The 17671-nt window shown below is 44.6% G+C and overlaps 1 protein-coding gene across 1 annotated transcript in view; it reads right to left on the bottom strand.

Annotated features, from left to right (window-relative positions):
- Positions 1 to 17158, bottom strand: part of LOC147888272 (protein EXECUTER 2, chloroplastic-like) — a 55168-nt gene extending 38010 nt beyond the window's left edge. Inside the window, exons 1-7 of the mRNA XM_087393107.1 lie at positions 16407 to 17158; positions 16004 to 16120; positions 15822 to 15887; positions 15586 to 15692; positions 15400 to 15478; positions 14606 to 15313; positions 12844 to 12970 (exon numbers count right to left, since the gene is read on the bottom strand). Of these exons, the coding sequence (XP_087249233.1) occupies positions 12844 to 12970; positions 14606 to 15313; positions 15400 to 15478; positions 15586 to 15692; positions 15822 to 15887; positions 16004 to 16120; positions 16407 to 17018 (1816 nt within the window). The 5' untranslated portion in view covers positions 17019 to 17158. The remainder of the gene's footprint in view (positions 1 to 12843; positions 12971 to 14605; positions 15314 to 15399; positions 15479 to 15585; positions 15693 to 15821; positions 15888 to 16003; positions 16121 to 16406) is intronic.
- Between the last annotated feature and the right edge of the window lie 513 nt (positions 17159 to 17671).

Genomic DNA, 17671 nt, shown 5'->3' with positions numbered 1-17671 from the left:
CCTTGGGAAGGGGGCGGGAGGTGAAAAAGGGCAAAAACTCAGATTCCAGCCTCTTCACCGAGCTTTCTTCGAACCTCTTCAACGACTGCATTTGAGCCTCTTTACTGACACCTCTCGAGCCTCTACATCGAGCCTTCGACACTGGGCACATTTTCCTCGTGTCACTCATGGCACCCAAACGTGCACCCCGATCGGATGAGTCATCTCAGCACGGTGACGATGTTGCTCAGCAGGAGCAGATGCCAGTCCCAGAGGGTGCATCTCCTTCACAAGCAGTTTCTGCTATGCCTACCGACACACAGTTTCTAGATGCATTGGCCTCGATGCTTCAGGGGGCTTTTCAGCAGATGGGTCAGCAGTTGGGGCAGCAGCTCACCACTGCTATGGCTATGCACGATACAGCTATCACCCAGATGGGTAAGAACCTTGGGCAACATATCACTACCGCCATCAGTATGCACGATAAGGATAAGCAGCCCGCACCCCAGCACGGGGATCAGTCGGATAGCCAGGGTGATTTTCCTGACCCACACAGGGGATTTATGGCTGATGGCCGTCGCACTTATGATGTTGGTTCTATGCATGCACCCCAGCATGGGGATTATGTTGATTTTGGTGATGCCTTGCCCGTGCCGCCGAGCACTTCTCTTATTGATTCCAGGCCTCCATTTGGCTCGCAGATTTCATTGGCTGAGCCGTCCATTTTGGGCCGGCCCATTGGCACATTTTTGCCAACGGCGAGCATGCCTGGATTGGGTGTTGAGTTTCAGGGCAGTTGGGAGAGGGGCCAGTCCTCTTCTCAACCTTTTTCTATGCCACCCACCCACTGAGATGTTTATGGCAGTCATGATGTAGATGAGTCTCCTGACACAGATGCCACAAAGGGGACTGTTTTTCCTTTTGATCCGGGTGGGGCTATTGAGCAAACCACTCATGTGAGGCATGAGATTGATATTCAGCCTACATGTAGCAGGAAAGGCCGTAAGCCAACACTCTCTGTGTTGGAGCATCAACCTACAATGCCTTTTCCTGTCAGAGGTGATGCTAATCGTAATGTTCCTGTGGATGATGAACAGATTTATTGGGATGCCCAGCCTACACTGTATACCATCTCACTACATGCCTTGATGGGTGCCAAAAGTGCTGACACAATCAGGTTGAAGGGAATGATTAATGGCAGATCTGTCCATGTATTGGTAGACAGTGGTAGCACTCACAGTTTCATTAATTGTAGAACATTGCAAAGATTGGGATTAGTTGCTACAGAGATAGACCATGGTCTGAAAGTGGAGATCGCGAATGGACAGCACATGATCAGCAGACATTGTTGCCAGGATGCCAGGATCAAGTTTTCTGATCATTATGAGTTTGCAGGTGATCTTTTGGCATTGGATATGGGAACCATAGATGCTGTCCTGGGTTGTGATTGGCTGAAATCCCTGGGGAAAATCAGTATAGATTTGAATGCTTTATCTCTTGAGTTTTGCCACAAAGGTAGAACTGTTACATTGCAGGGCATTGTGAATCAGAAATTGCAGGTCATTTCAGCAAGGCAGCTAGCTAGGGAGCTCAAGAACGAAAGTGCCATTTATGCATTGAATGTCTCTGTACCTCAGGAGGGTGGTATTCCCCATGTGGATAATTGTGAAATGCAGAAATTGCTCTTAGAATTTGGGGATGTGTTTGCTGATATGCCATCTCAGTTGCCCCCAAAAAGAGATGTTGATCATGCCATAGTCCTGGAACATGGTAGTAAACCAATAAACAAGGCCCCGTACCGACTCTCTAAGGTTGAACGGGAAGAAGTGGCAACACAGGTGCGAGATTTGCTTGAGAAAAACTTCATTGCTCATAGCACCTCGCCATTTGCATCTCCAGTACTCCTCGTGAAAAAGAAGGATGGCTCTTTTCGTATGTGCATTGATTACAGAGAATTGAATAAGACCACCATTAAGAACAGGTTTCCTATTCCCAGGATTGATGACCTGCTGGATGAACTCAAGGGTGCTCAGTATTTCACGAAGATTGATTTGAGGTCAGGTTACCATCAGATCAGGATGAATCAGGATGAAAGAGGGTGATGAGCATAAGACTGCCTTTCGTACAGAAAGAGGATTATATGAGTTCAAGGTGATGCCTTTTGGTTTGACTAATGCACCACCCACCTTCCAGGCACTCATGAACAAGATCTTACACCACCTTCTTTTCAAATGTGTGCTGGTATTTTTCGATGACATTCTCATTTATAGTAAGGATGCATAGGAACACATTGACCATGTCCGACAAGTGCTAGAAATCTTGAGAATGCATCAGCTTTATGCCAAGGCCAGCAAGTGCACATTTATAGCAGAGGAGGTTGAATATCTTGGTCATGTTGTAAGCAGGCACGGAATCAGGGTAGACCCAGCTAAGGTGAAATGCATTAAGGAGTGGCCGCAGCCACAAAATACCACGCAGCTCAGAGGTTTCTTGGGTCTTGCTTCTTTTTACAGGAGATTCATTAGGCACTTCGCCAAAAGGGCTGCCCCTCTCACTGATTTGCTGAAAAAGGATGCCTTCCAATGGTCAGAAGCAGCACAACTCAGCTTTGATAACCTCAAGAATGCCCTTAGCAATGCACCTGTATTGGTGTGCCCTGATTTCTCACGGTCTTTCATTATTGAGACGGATGCCAGTGGCAAAGGTTTAGGGGCTGTCCTAAAACAAGAGCATGGTGTGATTGCTTTTGAGAGCAGGAAGTTTAATGCCAGAGAAATGAATTATCATGTTTATGATCAAGAGATGTTGGCAATCTTGCATGCTTTGGCAAAATGGCACCACTACCTGTACGGTAGCAAGATTAAGGTCAAAACGGATCACAGGACACTCAAGTACTTCTTAACGCAGCCTAATTTATCCATGAAGCAGAAGAGATGGCTGGCTGCAGTTCAGTCCTATGATTTTGACATTGAATATAGAAAGGGGAAAGAGAATGTGGTTGCTGATGCCTTGTCCAGGATGTGGTCATGCAAACTGTCTGCCATTTCCACGCTTCATCAGGAGTGGATACTTGGGATTCAGGAGGAATACATGCAAAATTCTGATGCAGCTCCTATTTTTGTGGAGTTACAGAGTCCATCCAGCCAAGGACATGTTCGATTTCAGCTCCGCAACGGACTGTTATGGTGCAGGGACAGAATTTATCTTGTGCCAGACTCCAAGTACAGGTTGATGGTATTACAGGAAATGCACTCATCCCCTATGTCAGGGCATATGGGTATCACAAAAACATATGAAAAAGTCAAGGAGAGCTTTATTTGGGATGGTTTGTGGCGAGATGTGGTTAAGTTTGTCAGTGAATGTTTGCCCTGCCAACAAAATAAAGTGGACAGCCGGTTACCCGCAGGCCTTCTGCAACCGCTACCCATTCCTGAAGGCAAATGGACTCACATTGCCATGGACTTCATTATAGGCTTGCCTTCTACAGATAAGGGTTGGGATAGCATATTTGTGGTGGTTGACAGGATGACTAAGCAGGCCATACCGACTAAAACTCGGTACTCCGCTTCACAGGTTGCCTGGCAATGCATGGAGTATGTGTTCAAGCACCATGGTTTTCCTTAGGAGATTGTCAGTGACAGGGATGCTAAATTTATGGGTCACTTTTGGCAGGAGTTATTCACTGCAGTTGGTACTTCCCTTGCGCCTAGTACTGCTTATCATCCACAGACGGATGGTCAATCAGAGAGGGTGAACAAGTGGGTGGAGGAGTATCTAAGGCATTACTGTCATGACACGCAGAAGTCTTGGGACAAATGGTTAGCATTGACTGAATTTTGCTACAACAGCACCAAACACCTCTCTATTGGCATGAGTCCATTCGAGGCTATGTATGGATGCAAAGTGGGAATGCCTTCCAGGGTTGCAGACTTGGCTGTGAAAAATCAGCAAGCAAGGAATGATTTGGAGAGTATGAATGCCCTTCTGCAGTTGGCTAAAAGGAATATGCAGGATACCCAAGCCAAGCAGAAGAAGTATGCGGATGAACAAGGAGGTACTTATCTTTTGAAGAAGGGGATTATGTGCATTTACGTCTCCATAAGAATCGATATTCCTCGCTGAAAGGTAATACCAACACAAAGCTTGCCCACAGGTATTATGGCCCCTACAAAATCATCCGCAAAGTTGGGCAGGTAGCATATCAGTTGGAACTACCCAGTACCTCTAAGATCCATAATGTTTTCCATGTATCCTTGCTGAAACCACATGTCGGACAGCATGTCCAGGTTCTTCCTGAGCTGCCTCCTATGGATGAAGAGGGCCACATAATCTATGTGCCGGAGCAAATCAAGGGCTTCAGAGATCATGTACTCAGGAACAAAGCCTACACAGAATACCTCATCAAATGGAAAGGTTTAACGGAAGATGAGAATTCTTGGCAACCTGAGAGCATTGTGCAGGACTACCCCTATCTCCTACAAAGCTGATCAGTTTCTGTTGTATCCTTCTCATCCAGGGCACCCTCTTGGAAATTTTGAGGGCAAAATTCTTTGGGAAGGGATGGCTGTAATGAAGGTGGGAAAAAGAAGGATTTTAAGGGGGAAATAGATGGGACAATAGTAGGGGAAATGTGGGAACTGTGGGGGACTATATAAGTCAACCCAAAAGGATTGTAAAAGACTTTTTGATGTGACATCTAATCCTATCTACTCTCCCTTCCTCCTTCCTGCCTACGCTCACTGACTCTCTCTCTCCCTCTTTCCTACTCCCTCTCAATCTCTCCTTCTCTTCCTACCTCATTCTCTCTCTCCTACCCTTCCTCTCCCTCTTCCCCCCTCTCTCTCCTCTCCCACTTCTGCTCCTCTATTCCCCTTTCTCCAAATCTGTCCCTACCCCCTTCTCTACACATTTGCTGCCCATCACAAACACAAAGGTAAAGGCAAGGTTTCAACTGGAAAACCCTCTCATTCCCATGCTGATCATTCATATGGTGCCTCTTCTTCAGAGGATAACAAAAAGAAGAAGAGATGTAATAATTGCAGGAAACCTGGGCATGATATTTCTGAATGCAAAAAGCGCATGGCATCTGAAAAGAAAAAGAAAAGAGCCTGGTCTTGCAGTATCTGGTTCTTCTAGTGCAGAAGATCGACATGACTGCTAATTTCGCACAAGACCAGCATTGGGCTTTCTTGGTTACATGTCAATATAATCCTGATGTTCATGATGCTTGTATGGTAGTTTCAGATGTTCGTGATGCCTGGTTCTTTGATAGTGGTGCTAGCAAGCACACTTCCTACAGGAAGTTATTCAACTCATTGGAGCTTACATCTCAAGGGAGCAATGTCACATGTGCCAATAATGCATCATATACCGTGAAAGGTATTGGAAGTTGCTCTTACTTCTATCTCTGGTGGTATTGTTACTCTAGAGCATGTGTTTTATGTTCCAAGCATTCGTAAGAACCTCATTTCTATTTCAGCCATTGCTACATGTGGCTTTCAGATTCTTTTTTATGGTGTGAGGTGTGCAGTGTATGATGCTACACATGCCTTTACCATGGTTTTGACTAGCACATTGTCTAGAGATCTTTATAGACTTGATGCTTATGACAGATGTTTGGATGATGATGCTGCACTTACCGATGCACATGCCTTTGCTCTTAATTCTACCATGGCAGATACTCATTTGTGGCATGAGAGGTTTGGACACCTCAAATTTGGAGCCTTGGTGAAGTTATATAAGGAAGATATGGTTGTGGATCTTCCCAAAATGCATATGCCTACTAAACATGTTTGTGAACCATGCTTGCTTGGTAAGATGCACCGTGCTACGTTTCCCAAGGATGAGAGAGTTGGTGTTCACGCAAGCTTTATCTGGTTCATAGTGATGTTTGTGGACCCATGAGGGTTGCAGCTCCTGGGGGGTTCTACTATTTTGTCACTTTTATAAATGATTTCACCAGGTACACTTGGATTTTCGCATTGAAATCCAAATCTGAAGTTTCTTCATGCTTCAAGCACTTTATTGCCTTGGCTGAGAATGAGAGTGGGCTGCACATTGCTCACCTTAATACACACAGGGGGGGTGAATACATGTCGAAGGAGTTTGCTGTTCTTTTGGCTTCCCATGGCATCAATCATCGATGCACGGTGCCTTATACTCCTCAACAAAATCCCGTGGTTGAGCAAAAGAATAGATCAGTGATGGAAATGGCAAGATGCACCTAATAAGTTGTGGTTGGATGTGGTCATGTGTGCAAATAACATCTTGAATAGATGTCCTACAAAGGCATTGCAGACTATCACACCTAATGAGGCTTGGACGGGTCGTAAGCCTCGCATTTCTCACATGAGGACTTTTGGATGCCAGCTGATGCTCATGTCTCTTCACAGAAACGCACTAAGTTGGATGATAAAGCTGTTAAGTGCATTTTTCTTGGGTATAGTTCAGAGGGCAAGGGCTATAAGCTATATCAGCCTGGCAGGTACAAGTGTTTTATCAGTCGGGATGTTGTGTTTGGCCTTTGCTGGACTGTCAAAAACAGCCCATTGTTGATGCCCCTGACATATTTGACAACTTGATGCCTTTGTTTCCATCCGATGCTCGAGATGATGTTCCATCGAGGTTGAACCTCCTCCATCTGTTGGTCATTTGCAGCCACATGTGCAGCCAGAAATTCAGCCTGATATGCCTATCATTGATCAGGATCATTTGCACAGGGCTCTTGACCAGGAAAGAGCAGAAATTTAGGAGCCCAAAAAGGCACCCCGTTGGCTCCTTGACACATTAAAAGACAGCAAACAAGATACTCCTCTGCCAGCCTGTACAAGAGCAGCTGTCCAGAAAGAGCATGCTAGTTTTGTTTCTTATGCTCTGGTTGCTACAGCATCCAATGAAGAGCCCTTATGTCATCAAGATGTCTTTCAGAATGATTGTTGGATGAAGGCCATGCAAGCTGAATTGGATTCTATCCATAAGAATTTGCACGAAGAGGTCTATGTTTCCCAACCTCTTGGCTTTGAGGTTGAAGGTTCTGAAAGCAAGGTATGCCGCTGGAAAAAGGCCTTGGTATTCGAGAATTCATACTCATTTGCTCACACTTGGCTTTCAGAACAGCCATACAGAGGCTACCCCTTACATCCGCAAGCATGGGACAGATTTGCTGATTTTAGTCCTTTATGTGGATGACATGCTTGTGACTGGGACACATGCTCAGCAAATTGCAGATTTCAGACTTGATTTGCAGCAGACATTTGCTATGTCTGATCTTGGTCTTCTGCACTACTATCTGGGCATCCAATTTGCTGGGCATTTTGATGTCACAATCCATGTACATTGGACAGCTTTTGCAACGTTTTCAGTATGAGGATTGCAAGCCAGTATGCACACCATTAGAGACTGGTTTTCACTTCTCTTCTGAGGATGGCAGCGATACATGTGATATCACTCTCTATCAGCAGGCAGTTGGTTGTTTGATTTACCTATGCCATACGAGACCTGATCTACAGTATGCTGTCTCACAGTTGAGCAGATATATGCACAACCCATCTATGCACCATTGGCATGCTGTGAAGCGTGTTTTCAGATATCTTAAAGGCACTCAGCATTTAGGCCTTCTTTATGGGGTTGATACTTCACTTGTCATGCATGGATTCACTGATAGTGATTGGGCTGGTTGTTCTGACACTCATGTGAACGGAATACGTCATACATCAATCCAAAATCCACATGGTAGCGACAACAGCACGTGTCACGCTCCTGAGAGCATCGCACAAACCATGGCTTGCTTCGCTCAAATGACCTCTGCCCAATCCTAAACTCCGGGTGCGCCTCTATAAACTAAGTGTACAACTCAGTCTGGGCACACTCCAAAAAACATGCACCATACATAGTGGCAACTGATTTATGCTTGATAATTCATGTGTTTCTTGATTCAGCAAGAATCAGAGTACAGTTGCTACTTCTAACTGTGAAGCTGAGTACAGAGCAGCTTTTACAGCTACAGTGGAGTGTGTTTGGCTTCGGAAGCTACTTGCAAATCTTTGTGCATGTCACACTGCTCCTACTGTCATCTTCACTGATAGTCAAAGTGCTTTGGCTGTTGCACGGAATCCAGTTTTCCATGCTCGCACAAAGCACATTGAGGTTCACTATCACTATGTCAGAGAGCGATTATCAGCATGTGATATTGAGTTATCTTATGTTCCCACTAAAGACAACTTGGCAGATCTTTTTACGAAGGCTCTACCTCGACCTATGTATGAGGCTTTTCAGCAAGCTTTAAACTTAGTACCTTTTGTAACTTAATCTGTTGTACTGTACACTCTAATGTTCCCACTAAAGACAACTTGGCAGATCTTTTTACGGAGGCTCTACCTCGACCTATGTATGAGGCTTTTCGGCAAGCTTCAAACTTAGTACCTTTTGTAACTTGATCTGTTGTACTCTGTACAATCATAGGTTGCTATATCCCTACGGGACGAACATGTGCAACCATGACACTAGATATTTAGGTATCCTGAGCCATGTCTAGGATACTTCAGCCCATACCATGGAGGGGGGGTTGTAGGCCATCTCATGGGCTATCCATAGATGCCACTTATACCTTGGTATGTGTCTTGTAGGCCTAGTTATAGTCAGTTAGAACTATTGGTACAGTTATTTTATATACCATCTAGGTCAATTAGGACACTTAGTCCAATTAGGGCAGTTAGCCCTAGCGTTTTGTTATGTTGGCTCTCCCTCGAGCCTCCACACTTCAGTTTTGCGGCAATCTATTACAGCATCTCGTTTTCCTCCTTTGTGCTTCCATTTTTGAGCTTCCATGGCTTCCAACACCCAACAAGTATCCTTCTTCTAATTTTCCTTATTAAACTTTTCCTTGCAATTTCAAGTATCATTGATGATGGTTGGAACTTGGGTCAAAGATAGCCATCAGATCTTTCTTCTGGCATCAGCAAATGGGTAGCATTGAAACTTAAGCAAGTACAGGTTGTAGACTGACCATGATGAGTCTCTTGATCTTGGTGCATCAAGATTTGTTCAGGTTCATCCGTGCCCATGGACTTGAGTAAGTATATGTACCTGGAAGTAGAAGAGCAGTATCTGCGACTGTTTGGAGCCGCAGTTGGTATTGGAAACACCCCATTGGGTTTTCTATTGGAACATTCACACATTTATTACTACTTTATTCCCACTCAGCCGCTGTTTTGGATCCATGGCAGCGACATGGATATTGCTTCTTACACAGATAGTAGTTATCAACACAACACTCTAGATACGACAAAGAATATAAAACACATCATGTCAAAAACAACCCCGAAAATTAGGCAGATTCGAGCTAACAAGAAATGCACTTTCCCAGCATTGGCAGATTACTTTGGCCGGGCAGAAGAGATGCAACCAGATCTGTACGAAGCAGCAGTACTGCATGGCAATGCAGCATGGCAACAGGACAGAATAACAGGGCTGCATCGCAGCATGGAAGCACGCAAGGGCACTGCCAGGGCCTATTTATAGGTCTGGCAGTAGAACAGCAGCAGGTACAGACTGAAGGCAGCAACAAGCAGGTCAGGGTATGCAACAGATGCCCAGTCGAGGTTGGCAGTTCCTGGGACGGCACAGGGTCAGCCTGTCTAAGGACCAGATCGGTCTATTTTGTGGAGGGCTCTAGCCCACTTCTCTTTCAACAGGGAGATATTTGCACACTCCATAAGCCACCAAATCCCTCCAAAGGCACCGCAGACTGAAGGAGTGTTAGAGCAAATAGCTCTCTATAGAGCTCAGCAAGTGCAATTTGTAGTTTTACCCAGCACCCTTTGCTGGATGTATTTATCTCTTCTCTGAGGTGTTTTTCCCACATTTGTGGATGCATGAAGTCTGAGTTCTTCTCCTCTCTTTCCTGCTCTATTTTCTGAGTGACTTTTCAGCGTGTGTGCGCACCTATCTTGTGTGAGAGATCAGTGAGAGGTTGACAACGTTCTGCTGCATAGGATTACTGTTCAGTAGACCCTTCAACTCTAATATTCCCCTTGCTTCTATGAAAAAATATATATATCACAAATGATACGCTTCTAAATCTTACAAGGCAACCTTCCAAGCCATTCAAGGCTCAACCATATGCCTCTAATGTACATTTCTGACAATTGGTACAACCATGCTTGTGTCATGTAGGTAACTCAATCGTATTAGCACAAGGGCCTTCTTTTGGATCTAGAAGGCAAGAAACAGCCCCAGAAGGAGCCAAAGCAGATTTCAGACAATTGGTACAACCATGCTTGTGTCATGTAGGTAACTCAATCGTATTAGCACAAGGGCCTTCTTTTGGATCTAGAAGGCAAGAAACAGCCCCAGAAGGAGCCAGAGCAGATTTCGAGGTTTGCTAGAGCCTGCTAGAGCTGCCAGAGGAATTTGCAACCTGCCAAGAGTTGCCAGGGAGCGTCACCACCTGCTAGAGCCTGCCTGCTGATTTCGCAATTGACCACGAGCTTGTCTGGGGATTTCGCAACTGACCAAGAGGCTGCCGGTGCTGGTCGGGCTTGGCAGGAGCTGCTACAGGTGTCGTGATATGCCTTCAGGCTGTCCAAGAGCTGCTACCAGGTGCTGCAAATTGTTTCTGGCTGAACACGAGCTGTCTACAGAAATTTCGACCTGTTTTCTGCTTGCTTTTTGGGCTTTTGTTGCTGGTTTTGCTGTTCTCAAGGCTTGAAAGACTTCTCCTAAGCTGTTTCTAGGCCAGGCCAAAGCTGGATCTATTGTTTCTCACTGAATTTAGGGTTTTCCAGCCCCGGTGACCTGTTTTCAGAGGATTCTTGGCGAAGGAAGGCTTCTCTTTGCCTGCATTTGCCGTTCCTGGACTTGTTGCTTGTGTTTGGAATTGATTCCTCGTGGGGAAGGTGGATTTATACAGTGGTTTGTGGTCAGGAAGGCTCCAAGTTGATTTCGACCTGCTTTGGGATAGCGATTTGGTTTGATTGCGCCAGAATCTAGCTGTGTGGGAGCTGTCTTGCAATTGTGCAGCTGTGTCTAGCTGGTTGGGCACTTGGTTGTGCAATTGCAGGTGTGGCACAGACAGTGGATGCTTTTGGAGTCTCTGTTGCATGCTTTGGTTGGCTGAGGACACAGGGTTGTCTAGTAATTGGATGCCATTTCACCATTTGGAAATTACAGGGTGGGCTAGACGGGGGGTCTGCGGGCGTTGGTTTGCCTATGGTGCAGCTTCCCAGAGACCTTTGTAATCAGTCGCTTTGGCTTGAAATGAATGTTAAATAAATACCGCAAGGGGCGCCAACGTTTGGGGCCAATCAGTGTCCTTGTATCTGAGTAGGAGCACTCTAGCTCCCTTGTGATTTAATCTGTGGTGCACAATTATTTGTCAATATACTGTGTATGCTGTAATTTAGTGGATCCTACCACCCTTTACGTTGTTAAGGCTGGTTTCAAATCACCACGTTATTAGTAGTCGTCAGCGATTGTGCTCTTGCCATTCTTATCCTGATGTGGTATACCTATATAGATGAATCCAGGAACATGCCCAAACTCATCCTCTAAAAACACAACAAAGTGCAGTTTCGATCTCATGATAGTCACTCATAAGGTTGAAAACCCTACGCAAAGTAGGGACTCGCTACTATGACATCCCCACTGACGTCATCAACGCCCAATAGTGGGTGTAGACACGGCAAACTCAGCCATGACAAAGGCTAGCACTAAAGGAGAAGGCTAATCAAAAAGGAGTCCACAATCTCTTCATTCAAGCTGCAATTGCTTGTGAAGACTAAACAATTTTAGTCGCTCCCAGCAAGCATCTAAACACAAAAATGCTTAGACAATCTAGCTGATAGGGCAACGCACCATATAAGATAGTTATTGCAATCTCAGCAGGCAACAACATAGACGAAAACTTCACAAGGTGAACTTTGCATTTCCTGGTGTATTAACTGTTAATGTTTAAACTTTAAATTTTCTGTAATTTATAGGCTGTAGCTAGTAGATATTGTCAAATTTCATTGTAAAATAGATTCTTGTATTGTAAAATTTTGTTGTGAACTAGATCCTTGTGTTGTAAAAATTTTCATTATTCATATATAAGTAGATCGTATGAGCTATGCGCATTATACATTTTAATTTGTATAAAAGTTTTGTACTTTTGTGTGCTTATATATATTTAATTTATATAAGTTTTGTATTTTTTTATACTTATATATATTTATAGATAAAAGTATATGTCCAAAAAAGAAATTTGCATATGGCTGTCGAGCCAGTTGCCTCCAAGGGTCCCCTCAATTGCTTCATAAGTCATTCAAATGTATCTACAAGAGTTAAAGAAGCAAGCCCAAGCTCACCATCCATCTAGATGAATTCAAGAGAACTAACAAACGAAATATATATATGATTGTGGCATATATCTATATGAATCCAGGAACATGCCCAAACTCATCCTCTAAAAATACAATACAGTGTGCAGTGATAGTCAGTCGTTAAACTCCATCACACATAGCAGGGACTAGGTACTATGACATCCCCACTGATGTCATCAGCACCCAACAGTGGGTGCAGACCATAGTATAAACATATGCCCTCACACATACAAATCCACACGTGTGATTGCAACATGTCAATTTTCTATTCATCTCAATATCCCATGCCAATTTCCTCTCACGTCAATTTCCTATTCCATCCACTTCCTTGATTCACAGACTTTCAAAGCCTCTATGCCTAAAACAAGAGAACTCTATTCTCACATCGATACTCAAAAGCCTTCAAACAAGAACCAATGAAAGCATATTTCTTCAGGCACAGAAACTCCTACATTTTATGTCCCATTGAAGTTCAGACTATCCTGATAAAATATCAAAAGCTTACCATTGAGAGGGTCACTATCAGTATCACTCAACTTGACACGCTTAAAGGATGTGCATTTAGACAAACCACGCCTCTTCTGTACTTGACTAACAGCAAGCTTAAGAAACTCTCCCATGTCTTTAGAGACCTGCAACAATACAGTTCAATTGTGCTTACTTTTATTTTCAATTTTGAGATAACAATTATGAAAGAGCAAGGAAAGAGTCCCTCTCATGCTAACATCTGCCGTGACGGCAGCTCTCGTCGAAAAAAACGGCATACAACTACACTACATACATGCTCAGTACAAACTTTAAAAGTTGACTGGTATGCTCATGCAAGGCTTCACATTCCTGATACTGCAATCCTTATCTCTGAAGCCAACCTCCTACGGCTGCCCAAAGTTCCAATCCGGAGGCTCCAAAACGTGTTTCTACAAGCTTCTGTCTCTCTCCTGTTTATCTTTCTCTTTTGCACCAGCACAAACCACAAACTTGTTCAAACATATCTACATATGTACACACACACACAAACATGGTGAATTTAAACAAGACCAAAAGTAGATGTGGCCCTCTCACAAAGGTCGAGTGACCTGCCGTGAGGGCAGCTCTCGTCCGAAAAAAAAAAGCATACAACTACACACATGCTCAATACAAACTTTTAAAAATGTGTTTCTACAAGCTTCTGTCTCTCTCTTGTCTATCTTTCTCTTTTGCACCAGCACAAACCACAAACTTGTTCTAACATATCTACATATGTACATATAAGCGCGCACACACACACACACAAACATGGTGATTTAAACAAGACCAAAAGTAGATGTAACCCTTTCACAAAGATCAAGTGACCCGCATAAAGATACCCAACAGGTCCAATGGAACATTGAAAGGTCCAGATATACTGGCTTGTGTTTCTTAGGTCTGACCTCCCACAACACTTGCTTCTTAGGTCTGGCCTCACCACAACACTATATTACAAACTCACAAAAAATCTCGTACATTTAAACTATCAGTCTCCTAAGAATTACAGCATCTACAATTTGAGCCTTCTCAAGACTGCCCTGGGGCACATTTTTAAACTCATTTTCAAAGCGGTTCTCACTTCACTACCTCGTCCCCTGTTTTGGGCAGTTAAACCAATAGGTGAACGTTAAGCCCACCTCTCCATTCCCAAGAACAGAGATTTCTCATTCCCTCACAAGGGTAAAAGACCAGTATTCTTTCCCAAACACTGAACTCTGAAACAAAATTTGTTGACGAGCCAATAACTGTTTTTGAGGTCAGTAGTATGCAACATGCTTACAACCTCAGTCCAAAGAGTCAGATATCTGGAAATCAGCCTACGAACAATTCTGAATTTTAAGGGACACAACATGAACCGAATGAGTGGCTTTCTCAACAAATGCTAAAAGAGGCAAACCGTGATGCAAAATCAGAGACTTAGTAAGAGATCAGGTAAAGTCTGGCACAAAGCATCTAAAAGAGTGCACTGCCATACAAACAAGTTTTCCCTTAGCTAAAATTGACATAAAGGACAAGCAACACGAATCAAAATGGGCAAGAAAAAGCGATGCAAAGCAGAGACTGAAGGAAAAAGCTGAACAGATTCTTGCACACAGCATTTAGAAAATGCACTGCAGTGCAGAAACTCTTCTTCAACTTTGCCCGTCATCATCGTCGCGATTTGCTTAGCTTGTTCGCTGCAAGTGTTCCTGATCTATTTTTAACCTAGCAAACAGCATCAAAACAATTATTCGGAGTGAGAGAGCTTCATGGCATTGTACCTTCACTGGAATCTTCTCCAGATTCCAAACTACTTTCGCGGCATCTGGAGCAACAAGATCTGCTGATGTTTGGGTGGTGACTGTGGTGACTTTCAATGTTGGGGTTGATTCTTTGGCTGGAACCTGCAGGGCCATAGCTTCTTCGATATGAAACAAAAAGGAATCCCGGCTTCGATATTCAATTCTTCCTGGTACTCTGGTGGGGACTTTGGGAAGCCTGTCTTCAGAAGCATTCTGCAGCATTCCGCCTACAATCAATCTAATCGGTGTCTCTTTTGGATCATCCCCTGCAGACTCCCCCCTACCTTCAACCTTATCTTTTGTCTCTTGTGAACCATCCTCCACAGGACCTTCAATCTCCTTGTCACCTTTTGCATTGTCGCCATCCTGTGTCACAACTTCCTCCAACAGCTGTTCCACGATCTTAGGGATATCCTCACCATTCGGTGTAATTACCCTGAAGACTTTCAGCTTGACATCAGGTATCCTGTCTTTCAGAAAATTAATAATGCGGCTCAGTCCCTCGTCCATCAGGGCTGCATCCCCGCTTTTTTCTTTCTCATCTCCGAAAGATTCTGATAGATCCTTAGCCTTAATCTCCTTCCCATCTTCACTCAAAGCATTCATATCCACAATGTTGACATCGATGGACTTTGGTGCCCCTGCCACAGATTCTCCTGCTCCTCCATCTCGTTGTAAGTAAACTGCCTGCCATCAATGAAGGCAAGCCTATAAGAACGTATCTAAAAGAACCCTCGAACTCAGTACTCTAGTTTCAGAGATTAAGACAGCACCTGTTGGTGATAACCTTCCACATCTTTGCGTATAAATACTTCAAACAAAGGAGTGCCGGGTGACGCAGATGACAACTGCCTGAAAATGGTCCAAACCTTGTCAGCAGCAGGACTCTTTGAGATTGAAAACTCACTAAGGCGAGGATGAAGACAAAAGCTTGCTACTAAAGTGTATAATGAGCATGCCTTGCCGTATAGCCTTTTGCTAGGAATCTTCCATGTGCAGAACTGATGTTAATGATTCGACCATAGGGATCACTTTCTCCTTCTGCCAAGCCCACCCACCAGCCTACCTGTGTAGTTTGATGCCCAAATTGAGCATGGTCATGCCAAATAATAACATCAATAAGTTAGACATTCTTGAAAACAAATGTTTGACCCAGAATTGAAGCCATAACTATAGACACTCAATGGCAACTTACAAGTCCAGCGGCAGCATCATCTCTGAGCTTTGCAGCTTGTTCATACCTTTCCTCTTCCAGTGCTTTCTAAAAAAACAACCATCCAGAAACATACAAATAAGGTGCAATACTAACAGTTGACAATCAGCTGATCCCACCTCTCAAATCTTCTGCGCAGCAGCACAAAAACAGGGCAGTCTTACCTTCAGCTCCGTCAGAACTTCAGACACTGGATCACTGGCGGTTGCTGCTCTGAGGGCACTTTTCAACCTTGCAGCTTCTTGAAAATCTTCATCGATAACAGCATCTTCTAGTTGGAACTGTCAAACGCAATTGAAACAGTGCTGTCAATTGTTAGCGTGGATATTAGGGATATGACACAATGTAAAATTAATCCACGCGTTGGCTATCAAATGGCCCAGTTCAAGAGAGGCATCAGAACTGATTAAGCTTGGTAAAGCAGACGCTTCGTCACCACCAGGGTTAAAAAATTCAATTGTCCCCATGACAAAGTATGACAAAGCCTTTCGACAAACCAACGCAAATTAACCGAATAACGATACACGCTATGCACTAGCGCATTTTCAACTTGTAGAAATTACGTGCCTTTAGGACCGACGCCAGGTTCTCTTGCTCCTCTACTTCAGCAAAGTACCCCCGCCAACGCTCCCAGTCCCATTCGACCTTTTCCTTCTCTTCACAGGGCACCTCTTCCATGGGCTTCGGATTTTTATAGCTGTCTAAGTAACTTTGCAGCTTCTTGCCCGCAATACTCAGGATGTCGCGTAGCGGATCCCCCATCCGCGCCGCAACCTCCTGCAATCGCTTATGGCGAGCTTGTAGATCCCAAACTGGTGGTTGCCTTTCTTCTCGAGAGGGGGAGTTAGCACCAGGGTTGGCACCCCCATTCTCGGCGTCCCCATCTCTCAACCCCGAACCCTCCTGTGGAATCCGAGGATCACCGGGGCCACTGATGGACCCTTGCGAGCAGGAAACCGAAATCGAGCGTCCAGGACAGGACTCCGACGATCGAGAAACCCTGCGAGGGCGGGTGTCATTGGACCAAGGGGGGCGGGAATCCGAGAACTGAAAATGCGGTCGAAGATTACGAGGGTTGAAGGAGAGGGGCAAAGCTCGCTGAGAGAGAGCCGAGCAATCGAGGGAAGGGGGGTGGGAGTGGCGGAGGGGGGAGACGGCGGACATACCTGCTGCGGCCATGGGAGAGGGGGGAAGGAGTGGCAAAGAATGTTAAGGGTGAGGAGGAAAGGGATGGGGCATGGCGACTAGGCAGCAACAGAAGAGAAGATGTAGTGTTTGAAGATTTTGTGGGTTGTGTTGAAGATGTTGAAGGTCGCCCTTTCAGATTGTTTTGTTTTGTTTTGGTGTTACTGCCTTTCCTCTTCCTCCCTTTTGCCTTCTCCTTCCTTCCTCATCCTTGATTGATGACATGGCTTCCTCCACGTGTCCCCCTCCCATTCGTCACCCCTCGTGATTTTTCCAATAGTGTTTTTCCTTGGAGTCGGAGAAATGGGGTGGGCACTCTCTCTTAACACTACACACACTCACAAGTTCGGCAAGCAAAGTCCACATCAACAAGCTGTGTCGGCAGCCATTTCAGCAGCAGCAGGTATAGGCCTCATCAGCGATGGGCAGGGGTTGGCTCGAGTCTTTACTGCCCACGCCTACGACCCCCCCGTTTACATAGTAACCGTGTCATTGAATGCACTGGAAAAGTTGTAAAGATCACATATGCAAACCCTCAATTTGTTTTTCTTACAAATACAACACGTGGTTTCTCGTTCGGAGTCATATCAAGTGGTTGGATTTGTTTTCTCATGCCAATATTCAAATTTCCCTTTATAAGAATATTG

The sequence above is a fragment of the Dipteris shenzhenensis genome, chromosome 22 (assembly GCF_047967505.1).
Source record: "Dipteris shenzhenensis isolate YYH24624 ecotype China chromosome 22, Dip_SZ_1.0, whole genome shotgun sequence".
Taxonomy (NCBI): Eukaryota; Viridiplantae; Streptophyta; class Polypodiopsida; order Gleicheniales; family Dipteridaceae; genus Dipteris; species Dipteris shenzhenensis.
Note: the sequence above shows the minus strand (reverse complement) of the source record. Positions and strands in the feature narration are given on the sequence as shown.